The sequence below is a fragment of the Miscanthus floridulus genome, chromosome 14 (assembly GCF_019320115.1).
Source record: "Miscanthus floridulus cultivar M001 chromosome 14, ASM1932011v1, whole genome shotgun sequence".
Taxonomy (NCBI): domain Eukaryota; kingdom Viridiplantae; phylum Streptophyta; class Magnoliopsida; order Poales; family Poaceae; genus Miscanthus; species Miscanthus floridulus.
In genome coordinates this window covers 56,359,150-56,371,908 of record NC_089593.1, presented here as the reverse complement: position 1 = coordinate 56,371,908, position 12,759 = coordinate 56,359,150, and the positions used below count along the sequence as shown (strand labels likewise).

At 42.9% G+C, this 12,759-nt stretch overlaps 1 protein-coding gene across 1 annotated transcript; it reads right to left on the bottom strand.

Moving 5' to 3' along the window:
• Positions 1–8,054: 8,054 nt before the first annotated feature.
• On the bottom strand, positions 8,055–11,114 carry LOC136503477 (uncharacterized). Its single transcript, XM_066498547.1, has 3 exons — positions 10,438–11,114; positions 8,750–9,007; positions 8,055–8,217 (listed from the first exon to the last, which is right to left on the bottom strand). Exons 1-3 carry the CDS (start codon positions 11,112–11,114, stop codon positions 8,055–8,057), a joined length of 1,098 nt encoding a protein of 365 aa, XP_066354644.1.
• Positions 11,115–12,759: the final 1,645 nt, after the last annotated feature.

Here is a 12,759-nt window from a genome sequence, read left to right as displayed (position 1 = left end):
ATCCATCAACTTTGGACTTTGGTGGGAATTGAGCGCACCAATCTAATCTCTAGAATGGGAGGGCTTGAAACCAAGCCTTTGTGATGGTGTGAACCCTTTTCAGGGTTGGGACTGGGCTACCGTAGGGGGAGGCGGACGAGGGTTAGGGGACGGGAATAATATAAACCATAGGGAGAAAACTTGTTTGAGGGTAGTGTGGCGGTTCTTGCTTGGCAAGAGAAAAAAGGTTGTGTTTTGTAAGAAGATGTGAACTAAAACATGTTCTCCATGCTATAAATACCTTTAAAGTTTCTTCTTTTTTTAGTTTGTTGATTTTTATTTTGTACATCAAAGTTTCTAATGTCATGGGTACATGTTTTATTGTTGGGACATAAGTTATCTCTCTAAAATAACTATGGTTTGATGCATCACCCGAGCGGGGCTCACTAGCGTCGGCTAGCGGCGAGGAAGGGAAGCATCTCGTCATCACAGCGACCGAGGTCATCGACCGAGGCGCGGCAGCAGCGGCACATGTCCAAAGATTCGACACGATAGGTAGGATGAAGGGCGAGACGAGTGCCACATCGGCAAAGCGGTGGCTAGCGTTGGCGCGTGCACACCGTGCCTGGGTGACCAGACCACTACCAACCAGGTCAGGCTTCGCCAGACCTGGGTGCACAGGCACAGGCCTGGTGCACGTGCGGCCATCGTCCATGGCATGGTCACAACGCGACCCCGGCGCCACCACGCTGTGCCCACGGTGACCGCGAACCCAGTCCGAATGGCTGCTATAGGTGATGTGCACGCATTTTAAAGCGAAGCGAAAACTACCAACGATCACAATTGAGGCCCAACTAATTCCCCTGTCCGAAAGTCAAGATGACTAGCGACCCAGCAAAGCCATCGACATGGCCTGAGAGCAACCAGAGAGGGGAATAGAAGGATGCCAACATTAGCTCATCGCGTAGAATGCCGATTCGCGAACGAAACCAGACACAACCCCGACAGCGCGTTCTAGTGAAGTTAGGGCAATTTTAGAGCGGACAACGTGACATCCAACACAATGTCGACCTATGCCATGCTCAAGCACTCACTTTGATGCAATCAATAGTACCAAAAACATGCAACTAGTGTTTAAATATTTTTATTAGAAATTAAATGCCAAAATAACATTGTCTATCACCCTTAATACTTAGAAACGTTAAGGTTGTTAGTTAGGACCAAGTAACCATTAACTCTTTTATCGTAATTTTTAATAGATCTAAACCTTGCCGGATTCAACTAACAATTATACCATGACCTAGCCCATATTACACACTAACTCTTAGAAACAAAATATCTAAGCACTTTTTATTTAGTTTGTCCAATATAGTTTGCCAAAGAATGACAATTTTAAACATAAGTTCAAGCGTTTGCCGGCAACGAAATGACCCTTCTTAAATCCCAAGGTTGATTTTTTTGAACTTCCCAAATTACTAACTAATAGTATTTATTCTCCAAAAATTAATGTTGCATTTCCATCTAGTACACTTACACTCTAACTTTATTCAAGTGCTACATACAAATTATATTTAATTTTTGTTTATAAAAATTGCTCCCGTGCCAATGTTTAGAACTACTTATTCTACTCTTCGCGTTACGATTTTTTGTTAACACATATAGGCATTTAAGTAAGTAACTCACTATATTTATAGATCTATCTCTCAGGGCATAGTCTCAGTGCTTAGCGAGTTCGTAATACCAGAGATGTTACAAGTATGGTCTATACAGTACTATATTCTGTCACAATCAATAAGTACTCCCTCAACCACAAGAAATTTGGAGGCCGGAGAGGGCATCTAACACCTCTGACACTATTTACGTAACTGACTAAGGTCTTGTTTAGATTCAACGGGTAAAGTTTTGATGTGTAACATCGGATGTTACATGGGGTGTTGTACGGGGTGTTTGGATACTAATAAAAAAATAAATTACAGAATCCGTGAGTATACCGCTAGACAAATTTATTAAGCCTAATTAATCCGTCATTAGCACATATATTATTGTAGCACTTAATTGTCAAATTATGAACTAATTAGGTTTAAAAGATTTATCTCGTAAATTAGTCGTAAATTATACAATTGGTTATTTTTAGTCTATATTTAATACTTCATGCATATATCTAAACATTTGATGTAAGATGCCATAAAGTTTTGAGGTGTGAACTAAACAAGGCCTAACTGTTATGGTCACTGTTCTACGTACACGTTCGTTAACTGTGACTGTTCAACCACGTCTCCGAGGGCCTTCGGTTCAGATGCGCTGCCTATCATCACGAGTAGGCCCTTGTTTAGTTACCGCCTTGTAATTTTACATTTTGTCACGTCAAATGTTTTATATATTTATAGAGTATTAAATATAGACTAAAAATAACTAATTATATATTTTATAATTAATATGTGAGACGAATCTTTTAAATTTAATTAGTTTATAATTTAACAATAAAATGTAACAGTACCATATATGTTAATAATAGATTAATTAGATTTAATAAATTCATTTAGTGATTTATTGATGAATTCTATAATTTATTTTTTTTATTAGTATTCGAATATCCGTGACATCCGAGTTACACATCAAAACTTTATAACCCGCAACTAAACATGCCTCCGTCGACTAGCTGCCACCGCTAATGGCGACCGGCGACCCTTCGTCTCCCCACCGGCACCACACGCGGATGCCGCGTTCGGCCCTGATGGCAGCTGCGCGCGCCGGTCGCATGGTTGCCTCTTCATCTTCCCCGGCGTGCGGCGCGCAGGTGCGTCGGCTGCACGCGGAATCCCCGAGGCCTCGCCTACCTGCCGTCGCGGCCTTGGCCTCCACCTCCGACCTGACGCCCTCGGCCATGACCCAGTCCTCCGCCCAGCGCCGCCTCTGCCCTAGGGGAGCCGAGGCGGGATCTTCATCTTCCCTGGCTGGCGGCGCGCAGGTGCGGCGGTCAGCCTTGCCGGCGGATGCACGCGGAACCCCCGAGGCCTCGCCCTCCGCCCCTGCCGTCGCGGCCTCGGCCTCCACCTCCGACCTGCCGCCATCGGCCTTGACCCCGTCCTCCGCCCCAGCTTGAAGAACAACGCTAGGGGAGCCGAGGCGGGAGCACCGTCTGCTGCACATGACCTCGGATGTAGCGGATCAGTTGGTGTCAGCCACCAGCTGTGAGTCCAACCTTCTCTCTCTTTGCCTCTCTAGATGGAATTGATCCGATTGGACCTCACCGTCTCAAGCAGGAATCAAGTCGTCGGTGAGGGCGGGCTCAGCTGCAAGCTCCGAAGCAGGGGCCGCCGTCTGGTACCTCGGCAAAGACATCGTCAGCAGAAGCACGATGCCGGTGTAGCGTGGATGCAGCGACCTGCAGTACAAGGTCGGCATGGTGCACAACAGCGACATGTTCAGCGGTGATTTTGGCACAGGCTGCTTCTCCTATTGCCTCCTCATTTATTCCCCAATATTCATGCTTATCGCTATACAGTGGGTAAATTTTGTTGTCCGTTTTCCTTGCACTAGCCTAATGTCACACTCAATTTTAAGAACAAAAGAGATGTATAAAAGTCTTATGTGCACTTAGGAACGGTCACACACATAAGTGGACAAATTGTGAATTGTATCAACACAATGTTTATTACATAGCGAATAAATACTCAACACATAGTCTCAAACATAGATATAATAACAGCTAAGATAACTATCTTGCGGAAGCTCCAACAGGGACGTCGACTGGTGAACACCAAACCTAATACTCATCACGGTAATCTTCAATCCAATCTTGATCTATTACCCATCCGGGATTTTTCCAACATAAAAGATAAAGCAAGGCATAAGTACATGTCGTACTTAACAAGATAACTAAGGGTTCATGAGGCTCAAATAGCTGACACTGGTTTACTGCGGTTAGCATTTAAGTCATCATCAAGTTTAGCATTTATTAACATCAAGATAGCAATGAGCCCATAATACAATGATCCAATGTAATCGAATAATGAATAGCAATAGAGTACCATAAATAAACGATTATCATGTTTCAGTTTAGAACTTGTATATTCCCTCAGTTTTTCGGGCCGCCCGTATCCGTCGGCACGGCTGTTATAACAGTTTTACACTCTACAGAGGTTGTACACTTTTCACTGTGAGTCATGTTGTTCAAATGTATGGGTTAATTACGTCCAAACACCGAACACCATATAAAGCCACCTAAGAGTTCGCCTAACCAGTTAGGGCCACAAGGTCATCGGATATAGGAACCCCCTTCCAAAAATATAAAAGGCCGCTTCCATAGCTAGGCTCAACAGGACAGAGGCTGTCCTATACCCAACTCATAGACCTCTAACTAGCTAGAAAAAGGTTTCTTAAACGACTAGAGCCAGAGCCATATAGCCCTCACAGCTGTACGAGTTGTCCTAGCTTTTGCTAAAGGATAAGTCCTTTTAGTCATCTTTTAATGTATTGTTTATTCCATTAATCAATTCACATGATCATTGTCATTGCTTAGCACTAGCATAAATACTACACATGCATATATCCCAAGGTTTTCAAGGTAACTGAGTTTTCAATCTCTAGGAAATCCTACCATAGGTAGCAAGGAAGACACATGCATATGTATTTTAGTGAGCATCATGAATAGGACAATAAGGAAGGTCCTTAGCTATACTTGCCTTGATCAAAGTTCTCCTAAAAGTCTTGCTGGTCTTGCTAGTCGTAGAAGTTCTCTTGATCACCAATGAAAACCTCACCGTCTGAACTCGATCAACAACACCAAGCAGCAACATACAATCATCCGAGCAATCATACATGAGGCAAATAAATAGATTTAATTAGAACAGTACACCAATAGAGACAAACAATTTTGAAAAGTTTATAAAACTATTCTACACGTTGCTATGGTCACACAGACGCAAAGATCATGAAAAACGGAGCTATAACGAGAAAGTTATGGATAAAGCAAGTTTTCCTATTAAAGAAATAGATTAAATCTAAACTCGAATTTTAAAGTTCAAAAACATGATGACAAATTATATGAACAGATAGATCTCGAAAAGACAAACCTAACGCAACTTGAACGGATCAATTTGGAGTTAAAATGAGCATTTTATAAGCATTTGAAATCAGTGGCAAAACTGTAAATAACTGAAACTCATTTTCGAAATAAAAATAAATCAAAACTCTGATTTCCATCTGACCGAGGACCGATCTGTAAATACTGAAAAAGTGGAAGGATTCTTCATGAAGTTTCCCCATGAAGGGGTATCTCCTGTTGTAGACCGTCGATCCAAGATGGATGGATCAGATTAGACAGAAGAGAGGGAGAGGAGACCGGCTCGCCGGGGAAGACGACCAAAACGGCGGCGGCCATCGCCGGCGGCGACCGAGCTCGCCGGAGCTCACGGATAGGGCGATCCCGGGCATCATTTTCCACGGGACCGGTACGGATCGAACCGGGAAAGAATGGGGATCTCACCTGGCACGAAGATGGAGTTAGAGGTGAGCTGGGTCGAGTGCGAGGCTTCGAACGGCGGACGGCTTTGCACTGCAAAGTACGGCGAGGGTTAGAGCGTGATTCAAAGCCGGAAAAAGAGAATAGGAAGGCTCGACGGCTTCGCAGACACGACGCGAAGCTCGGCGACTTGCATACGGCGTCAATTGAGCGGTGTTACGGTGGAACCGAAGGCGACGGCGGCGCTTAGGGTTCGGCGGCTCTGCGGCTCAAGAGCGAAGCGGCGATTCGATTAGGGTTACAAAGGGATTCGCAGACGCGGTCGTTAGGCCTTTATAGGGACAGGGCGTGGCGCGGACGCCCACGCGCGGATCGTCGCTCGGTCGGTGTCCGGTCTGACACCGAGCCGGAGGAGGAAGAAGGCGGCTGACGCGCGGGCCCGGTTCGTCAGCGATAGCAAAGGAGAAGGCCGCTGCGGCTGCTGGGCTTCGACTTCGGCCCAAGAAGGAGTAGGAAGGAGGCCTGCTGCGCGCTGGGCCAGAGGGAAGGATGGGCCTTGCGGCCAGAACAGAGAAGAAGGGATTTCCATTTTTTTCTTTTTATTTCCAGAATTTTCAAATGGATTTTCAAAAGGGATTTGAATTCCTTTTCACATGCAACAAAAACCGGTCCATCACAAATAAAATATGCTCCAGCATGAGTGCATCAACATGACTCTAGCCTTAGGATGAATTTTAATTTCACAAAAATTATTTATTTAACTAGATTTGCATGCTCACAAAATCACTAATAATTCAAATTCACTTATTTCAAAGTGATGCAAATTTTTGGGTGTTACACCTAACACATTTCACGCAAAGAAATGTCATTTGTTAGTGTTACCCCTTATGTACTTGATACACTTCTGAATTTTACCAGGCCTGCAATTCCTCATTCCTCCTCATACATACATCAACAGCTGCAGTGTTCTGGTTATTGCTTCAGTTTTAGGCACATATTGTGTATTGCCATTTGCTAATAGAGGTGTGTGATTCACATAAAGGCTTAAAAGTGCCGCTTCGATTCTATCAATGTGCTATAGATTCTGGTCATGCCATCTTTTGAGGCTTACATGATACATATCTTACCAAGCCTATTTTTTTACTTAACAACCAGTTTACCTATTCCAGTTTTTGGTTGTCTGCACATGTATATAGTACCAGTGAAATCATGTCTTTATTAACTAGGCAGCAAAATCATGTTTAGGTATCATGCTCATACCTTATGTGCTTTATGACATTTTTTAATACTGAATACCTAACCACTCCTAAATAGTCGTTGCCAATTTTGCCTTCCTTTTCTCTTATTTTAGCCATTTCTTCTTTTCTTTTAGTTTTAGTTTGAGTTCCCTTTCTACATATCTCTCTTATGTACTACCACATAAATAAGTCAGCTTTTTGGTTAATCTGGTACAGATGCTGTATGCATACATTTTTGTCACTGGATGCGGTCTTATAATCGGTTACACGTACCATCCCGTCCCTACCTTTTTGCCAACTACAGCAGGTATCATTAGGTGGTAAAATCTAAGAGCCTTCGTATTTGTTTCTGCTTACAGATGATGATAAGATTCTTTTACCACTTGAGGTCTACCTTACATACAACAAGATTATTCTACAACCTTAAGATGTAAACAGTGATGCAACCCTAACAAGGATGCATATTGGCAATTCTGAAATTTCCGTATGTGTCCGTGCAGCAACACTGTTTTTAGCAGATGAGTTCCTCATGTCATACTCAGTAAAATTGTGAGGTTGAAGCTGTGAATGTGAATATTTACACCCATGGAGAGTGGTGATCAGGAGCCTCCTATATCCTGCCATTATAGATGCATGCCCCCCCATGGTTGCTGAACCTGCAACAATTATACTCCCATAATAATGGAGCAACACACAAGAGACATGCATTGTTTCTCCTGTTTTTCATACAGTTACGTTTAGCCTCTGTTTTCTGAACAATTAAGGATGCTGTCGTTTGCATGTTCACCGCCCCTCTGACCATGCTTGGACAATATCTAAATTAATAACTACTGACTTCCTATCTGAGCATGTTGATTTCATTGCCCAAAGTAGAGCCCCATATATTAATACCTATTGTATTTCAGGTGTGCCTTTGGGATGCAGACACAAAATCGTTTAATTTCCTCAAGATGAAAACTTAGCTGCTTGGTGAGAGACGAGAGAATTGATGATCTCATATCATTATGCGGTTCTTTGATATTACAGCTCAACTTGAGACTTGACTCATACTCTTTGATATTACAGCTCAACTTGAGACTTGACTCACAAGGTTGTATGATCATTGTGTTTCCCCTTTTTACATACCATTTCAAGATTTTGGCACTACGTGAAACGGTGAAAGAAATAGATATTTAGCAGCAAAGCTCCCTTTGCCCATATTTGTAGTCCTCACCAAGATGAGATATTCATTTTCATTTGTAGCCCTTATATAGTGATGTCGACTGTTCCACACTATATTATTATGCTATGTTCAGCTTCACCACACTTTATAGATCTTTATGCATGTTTTCATGGCTCAATATATTCTAGCTATGAAGGATTAGTATCTTTAGTTACATGGGATCATACCTGCCGTGCTCACAGTTAAGATACTGAGCTTCTGGCATGTAGCAGACAACAATTACTGACAAACAACTGCTCACTGTTACGTACCTGCCGTGCACGCAAGAATAAAGGCGGGCGCAGTGTGCTAGTATTCTGAAGAAAACAAGAATTCTGGAACAATGAAGAGTTCAAGCGTACATTGCCATAACACCGTATTTTTATTCTGCATAACAAACAAAAATCACATTAACTCATGCTTTTCCTCTTATTAGAAAACCTTTTCCTCATGTGCGTGCGATCTGAATCAACAATCTCGCAGCTGGCTATGTAGCTGTAATATGGCGGCAGGTGTGACGTGACGTCCACCAGACCACCTCAAATTTCCCTTTCGGGGTAATTCTTCCATAAATGACTTCATCGATAGTTATCTGAGAAATATTCGACAATCTACATATGTAATAGTGTTCATTTTCCATCCTGATATTCTGTCCATCAATACAATAGGGACGTAGGTTTTTCTGCCCATTTGTTTTTACACATGCAAGAATATTGCGCCAGTGCTCTTTGCTAAATCTAGCCCTTAACATGCCAGCATGAAGTCCCCATACATATCAGTGTGGCTGTAGTACTCCTCAAATATCTTCACTGCTAGTGATGCCAACTCAGGATGGTCTTGAGGAGATATGCTTCCAAACACAAGCACCTTGAAGAAGTACCAGCATGCTTCTCGAGACAAAAAAGTTCAACCTTAGAGCTTGTGATTATAATTTTACTTCCGCCAGGAAGGAAACCTCGAGCGGCGGAGAACAGCCTCCTCCATGCAGCATCATCAATAACATCATCTCCATCTAGCTCTACTATAACCAGTATTTTTTCTTCACTTAGAGTGTCGTTTTTATGCTTGATTATGCCTCCATCCTTGAGGGTGGACAGTTTCACTGTTCTGAGCTTATTATTTCCACTGAAAAAGACAATCTGAGAGAAGTGATCACGCACCCTCACTGCCAGAAACCGGCACTTTGCCGAGTGCCGGAGGCTTTGCCGAGTGTATTTTATCGGGCACTCGGCAAAGACCGGCACTCGGCAAAGACGGTCTTTGCCGAGTGCCAAATAAAATACACTCGGCAAAAAAAAAAAACACTCGACAAAATGCGTCTTTGCCGAGTGCCTTTTTCTGGCACTCGGCAAATATGTATTTTGCCGAGTGCTATTTTTCGGCACACGGCAAAATGCGTCTTTGCCGAGTGCCTTTTTTCTAGCACTCGGCAAAGATGTATTTTGCCGAGTGCCTTTGTTTTGGCACTCGGTAAAGAGGCATTTTGCCATGTGCATTTTTTTTACCCTCGGCAAATCAGTTTTTCAAAGCAATTTTTGAGGCCCTAAATGAATTCAAATGAAAAACTTTTCAACTACAAAGTTGTATAACTTCTCAAGATCTACAAAGTTTATTTTGATCATTTCTTCATTTGACAAAGCAACAATAACGTTGTTCATAAAATATACATCTCTCATATCTCTCATATTAGTTTCATGAAAGTAGAAGAGAGATATATAACATTTGTGAATAATGTTACTACCACAATGTTGGATGAACAAATGACCAAAATAAACTTTGTAGATCTTGAGAAGTTATGAAATTTTGTAGTTGGCAACATTTTGATTTGAAATCATCTTGTCATGCAAAAACAACGTTTGAATTTGAAAATTTGAAATTTTGAATTTTTCAAAAGACCTCGGATGGAAAAACTTTCTAAATAAAAATTATAGATCTCCAAAAGTTATGAAACTATGTAGTTGACAACTTTTTGATTTGAAATCATCTTATCATGCAAAACTACGTTTGAATCTCTCAAATTTGAAATTTGAATTTTTCAAACGACCTCGGATGGAAAAACTTCCTAAATGAAAATTGTAAATCTCGAAAAGTTATGAAACTTAGTAGTTGACCACTTTTTGATTTGAATTCGTTTAGGGCCTCAAACAAGCAATTTACTCTCGGTTTAGTATAATATACGAGGAGTGTAGTGCAGTGGTAGAGCAGCAGACATGAGGGAGAGGTCGTGAGTTCGAACCCCGCCTGCCGCGTTAGCCACGAATTTAGCGCAAAAAATGCACCGACTTCGATAAAGACAGGCGGGCGCTGGTCGGTGGCGGCCTCCCCCGAATTTTTTTTTTTGAAAAATTTTACTATTATTTTTGGGTTTTTCGCATTTTCATTTTGCCGAGTGTAAATCTTTGCCGAGTGCTTTTCCGGCACTCGGCAAAGGCTTTGCCGAGTGCTCGATAAAAAACACTCGGCAAATAGCTGTTTGCCGACAAAAAGATACCGTGTGTCTTATGCCGAGTGTTTTTGGGCCATCGCCGAGTGCCCCTGCCACTCGGCGAAACAACTGTATCCCGTAGTGCCTCACGTCGTAGCAAACATGCTCAACAAATGTGGTCTTTCCAACTTTTCCTTGGCCAACGATTGGCAGGACACCCAGATTGCATTCACCAGGAGGCTCCCTCTGCAACAAGAAATGGACGGTTCGCTCCATTTCGGCGTGGCGACCAAACATGCATTTCTCAAGTAGCAGATGCATGCTATATGGCTGACGGCACATTCGAGGGTAGCCTTTCAGAGAAGCTACAAACTCATGCATGTCAGCCACCACGCTATGTACGCTATCAAGCATCAGTTTCAACTCCGTTGAGGGTAGCCTAGCAGAGGGAGGAGAATGCTTGCCTGGATTGCTGGATGCAGACGACATGGCTAGAGATCGGTTGTGATGATGATGTTTCACCTTTCGGCGGCCGTCTCCGCGGTTGAGGTACCGGAATTTGTCAAGCAGGTAGTAGCCTCTGTGCATCTCTTGTCTCAGCGAGTGCAGTTGGCGAAGCATTGCTGCATTTGTGATGAACCTCCCATCAGCCTCCTCGACGGTGACGGCGACTCGGAGTAGAGCCCACTCTAGCCGCCGTAAGATCTCCTCTTCGGACAACCCGGGTGTTGCCCAATATTTGCTGACGAGGAAGGATAGGCATCTTGCAGCAAGTTCGCCTAAAACAGCAGAAAATAGCGCCTCCATTTTTGGCAAGTTCGCTGGATGGATGAATAGATGGTAGTAATTGGAAGCAGAGTGTCTAGAGTTTGATCAATGCATTTCTTCTTCCTAATGTTGGCTAATATAAATAACTGCGGAGAGGACCGGGTCTCAGAGAATGCATGCATCATTGCATGGGACCTGTTCCAACTTCCAACAGATGATCGTGGGAGAAAAGGTGCAGAAAACCGGGTCATAAAATTAATAAATCTGGCCATACCATGCAGAAACCATGACTTAGTTCAGAAGAACAACCAGAACCTTCCAAAAATCAATCAATAAATCATGCGCCGCCGCCATACGTCATCAAGACACAGCTCTGACCAACGCATCGGAAACATCCCGATCATGCACACAGACAAGGGTGTCGCAAAGTCGTTGTTTCCGTTGCACATTGATATTTTAGTTACATCCAGATATTGTTTGTTTGATGGTTTCTGCACACAGCTCTGGCCAACTCATCGGAAACATCCCGATCAAGACACAGCCATGATCGGCTGATAGGTTTCTGCGACCGATAAGCCGGCTGAAACTGATTTGTTATGAGAGAAAAACACCGACCCTGTTCGTTTCGCTGAAAAAGCTGAAACACTGTTCCGGCTGATTTGTTGTGAGAGAAAAAACAATGTTCCGGCTGAAACAACAAGCTGAAAAGTACGGATTATAAGACAAGCAAACAGGGCCAGTGGTTGGCTAAATAAATTAGCAAATATATAATGAATGGTTGCACCTGTTCAACTATTGCTTGTTTGCTTAGAATGGGAGAGAGTGACAGAAAACTAAACGTCATAGTTTGGTTATAATGTATGAGAAAGTAGGCCATGGTATATAGGAATGGGACAACTGTGCTGCCATGCAAAGGAAAGTCAAAATGGTGCACGGTCAAATTGCTGCTAGGATATGAAAAAACAAAAATAATTTTCAAGGTTCCGTGGACTATTGAATTCGATCCTGCATGAGCTTGTTGACATTTTTCCTTCATGTTTTAAGGCAGGCGTCTGGCCTGCCAACGTTGACCACGCACAGGGACACACATGAAAATCATTATTCCCAAAATCATAGATGTTCATGTACTCTCTCTTGTATGTCAATATAATCACTTTTATATGGTGTTTAAGTCTGGATAGATCAAGTTGAGATATGCCTTGATCTACTCCATGTATCATGTATGTCCTGTGTGTTTTCTGTCTCTTAGCTTGTGATACATAGGTGATAGGCGCAGCATGGTTTCCCGGGACGGTGGTAATGGCCTAAAGGTTGAAGGTCAAGCAAGGCTCGTGAAGATGGACCAAGGATAGTGAAGGGTGGGTGAGGAGGCATGGGATAAAGAGCAAGAGTACATGGAGCGAAGGTGATGAAGACAGCGTCCGACAAAAAATTGGATAGTTTTACCCTTAATGTTATTTTGATTGAATGATTCATGTAAGGACATTTTAAGAAATAATTCAGTCCTATATAGTTGTTGGGAGATGCCTAGGCCCAAAGGAACCCCAACCGCTCTTTGTCACAAACTATGTTTTCAATGGGAGACTTAGATGGAACACATTCTAAAGGGCATCTTCGAAGGGGCGCTAAGTTGAATTCTATTGGGAATACATGAAGAAGTCGAGAAGGTGCCGAGGCACGGTCA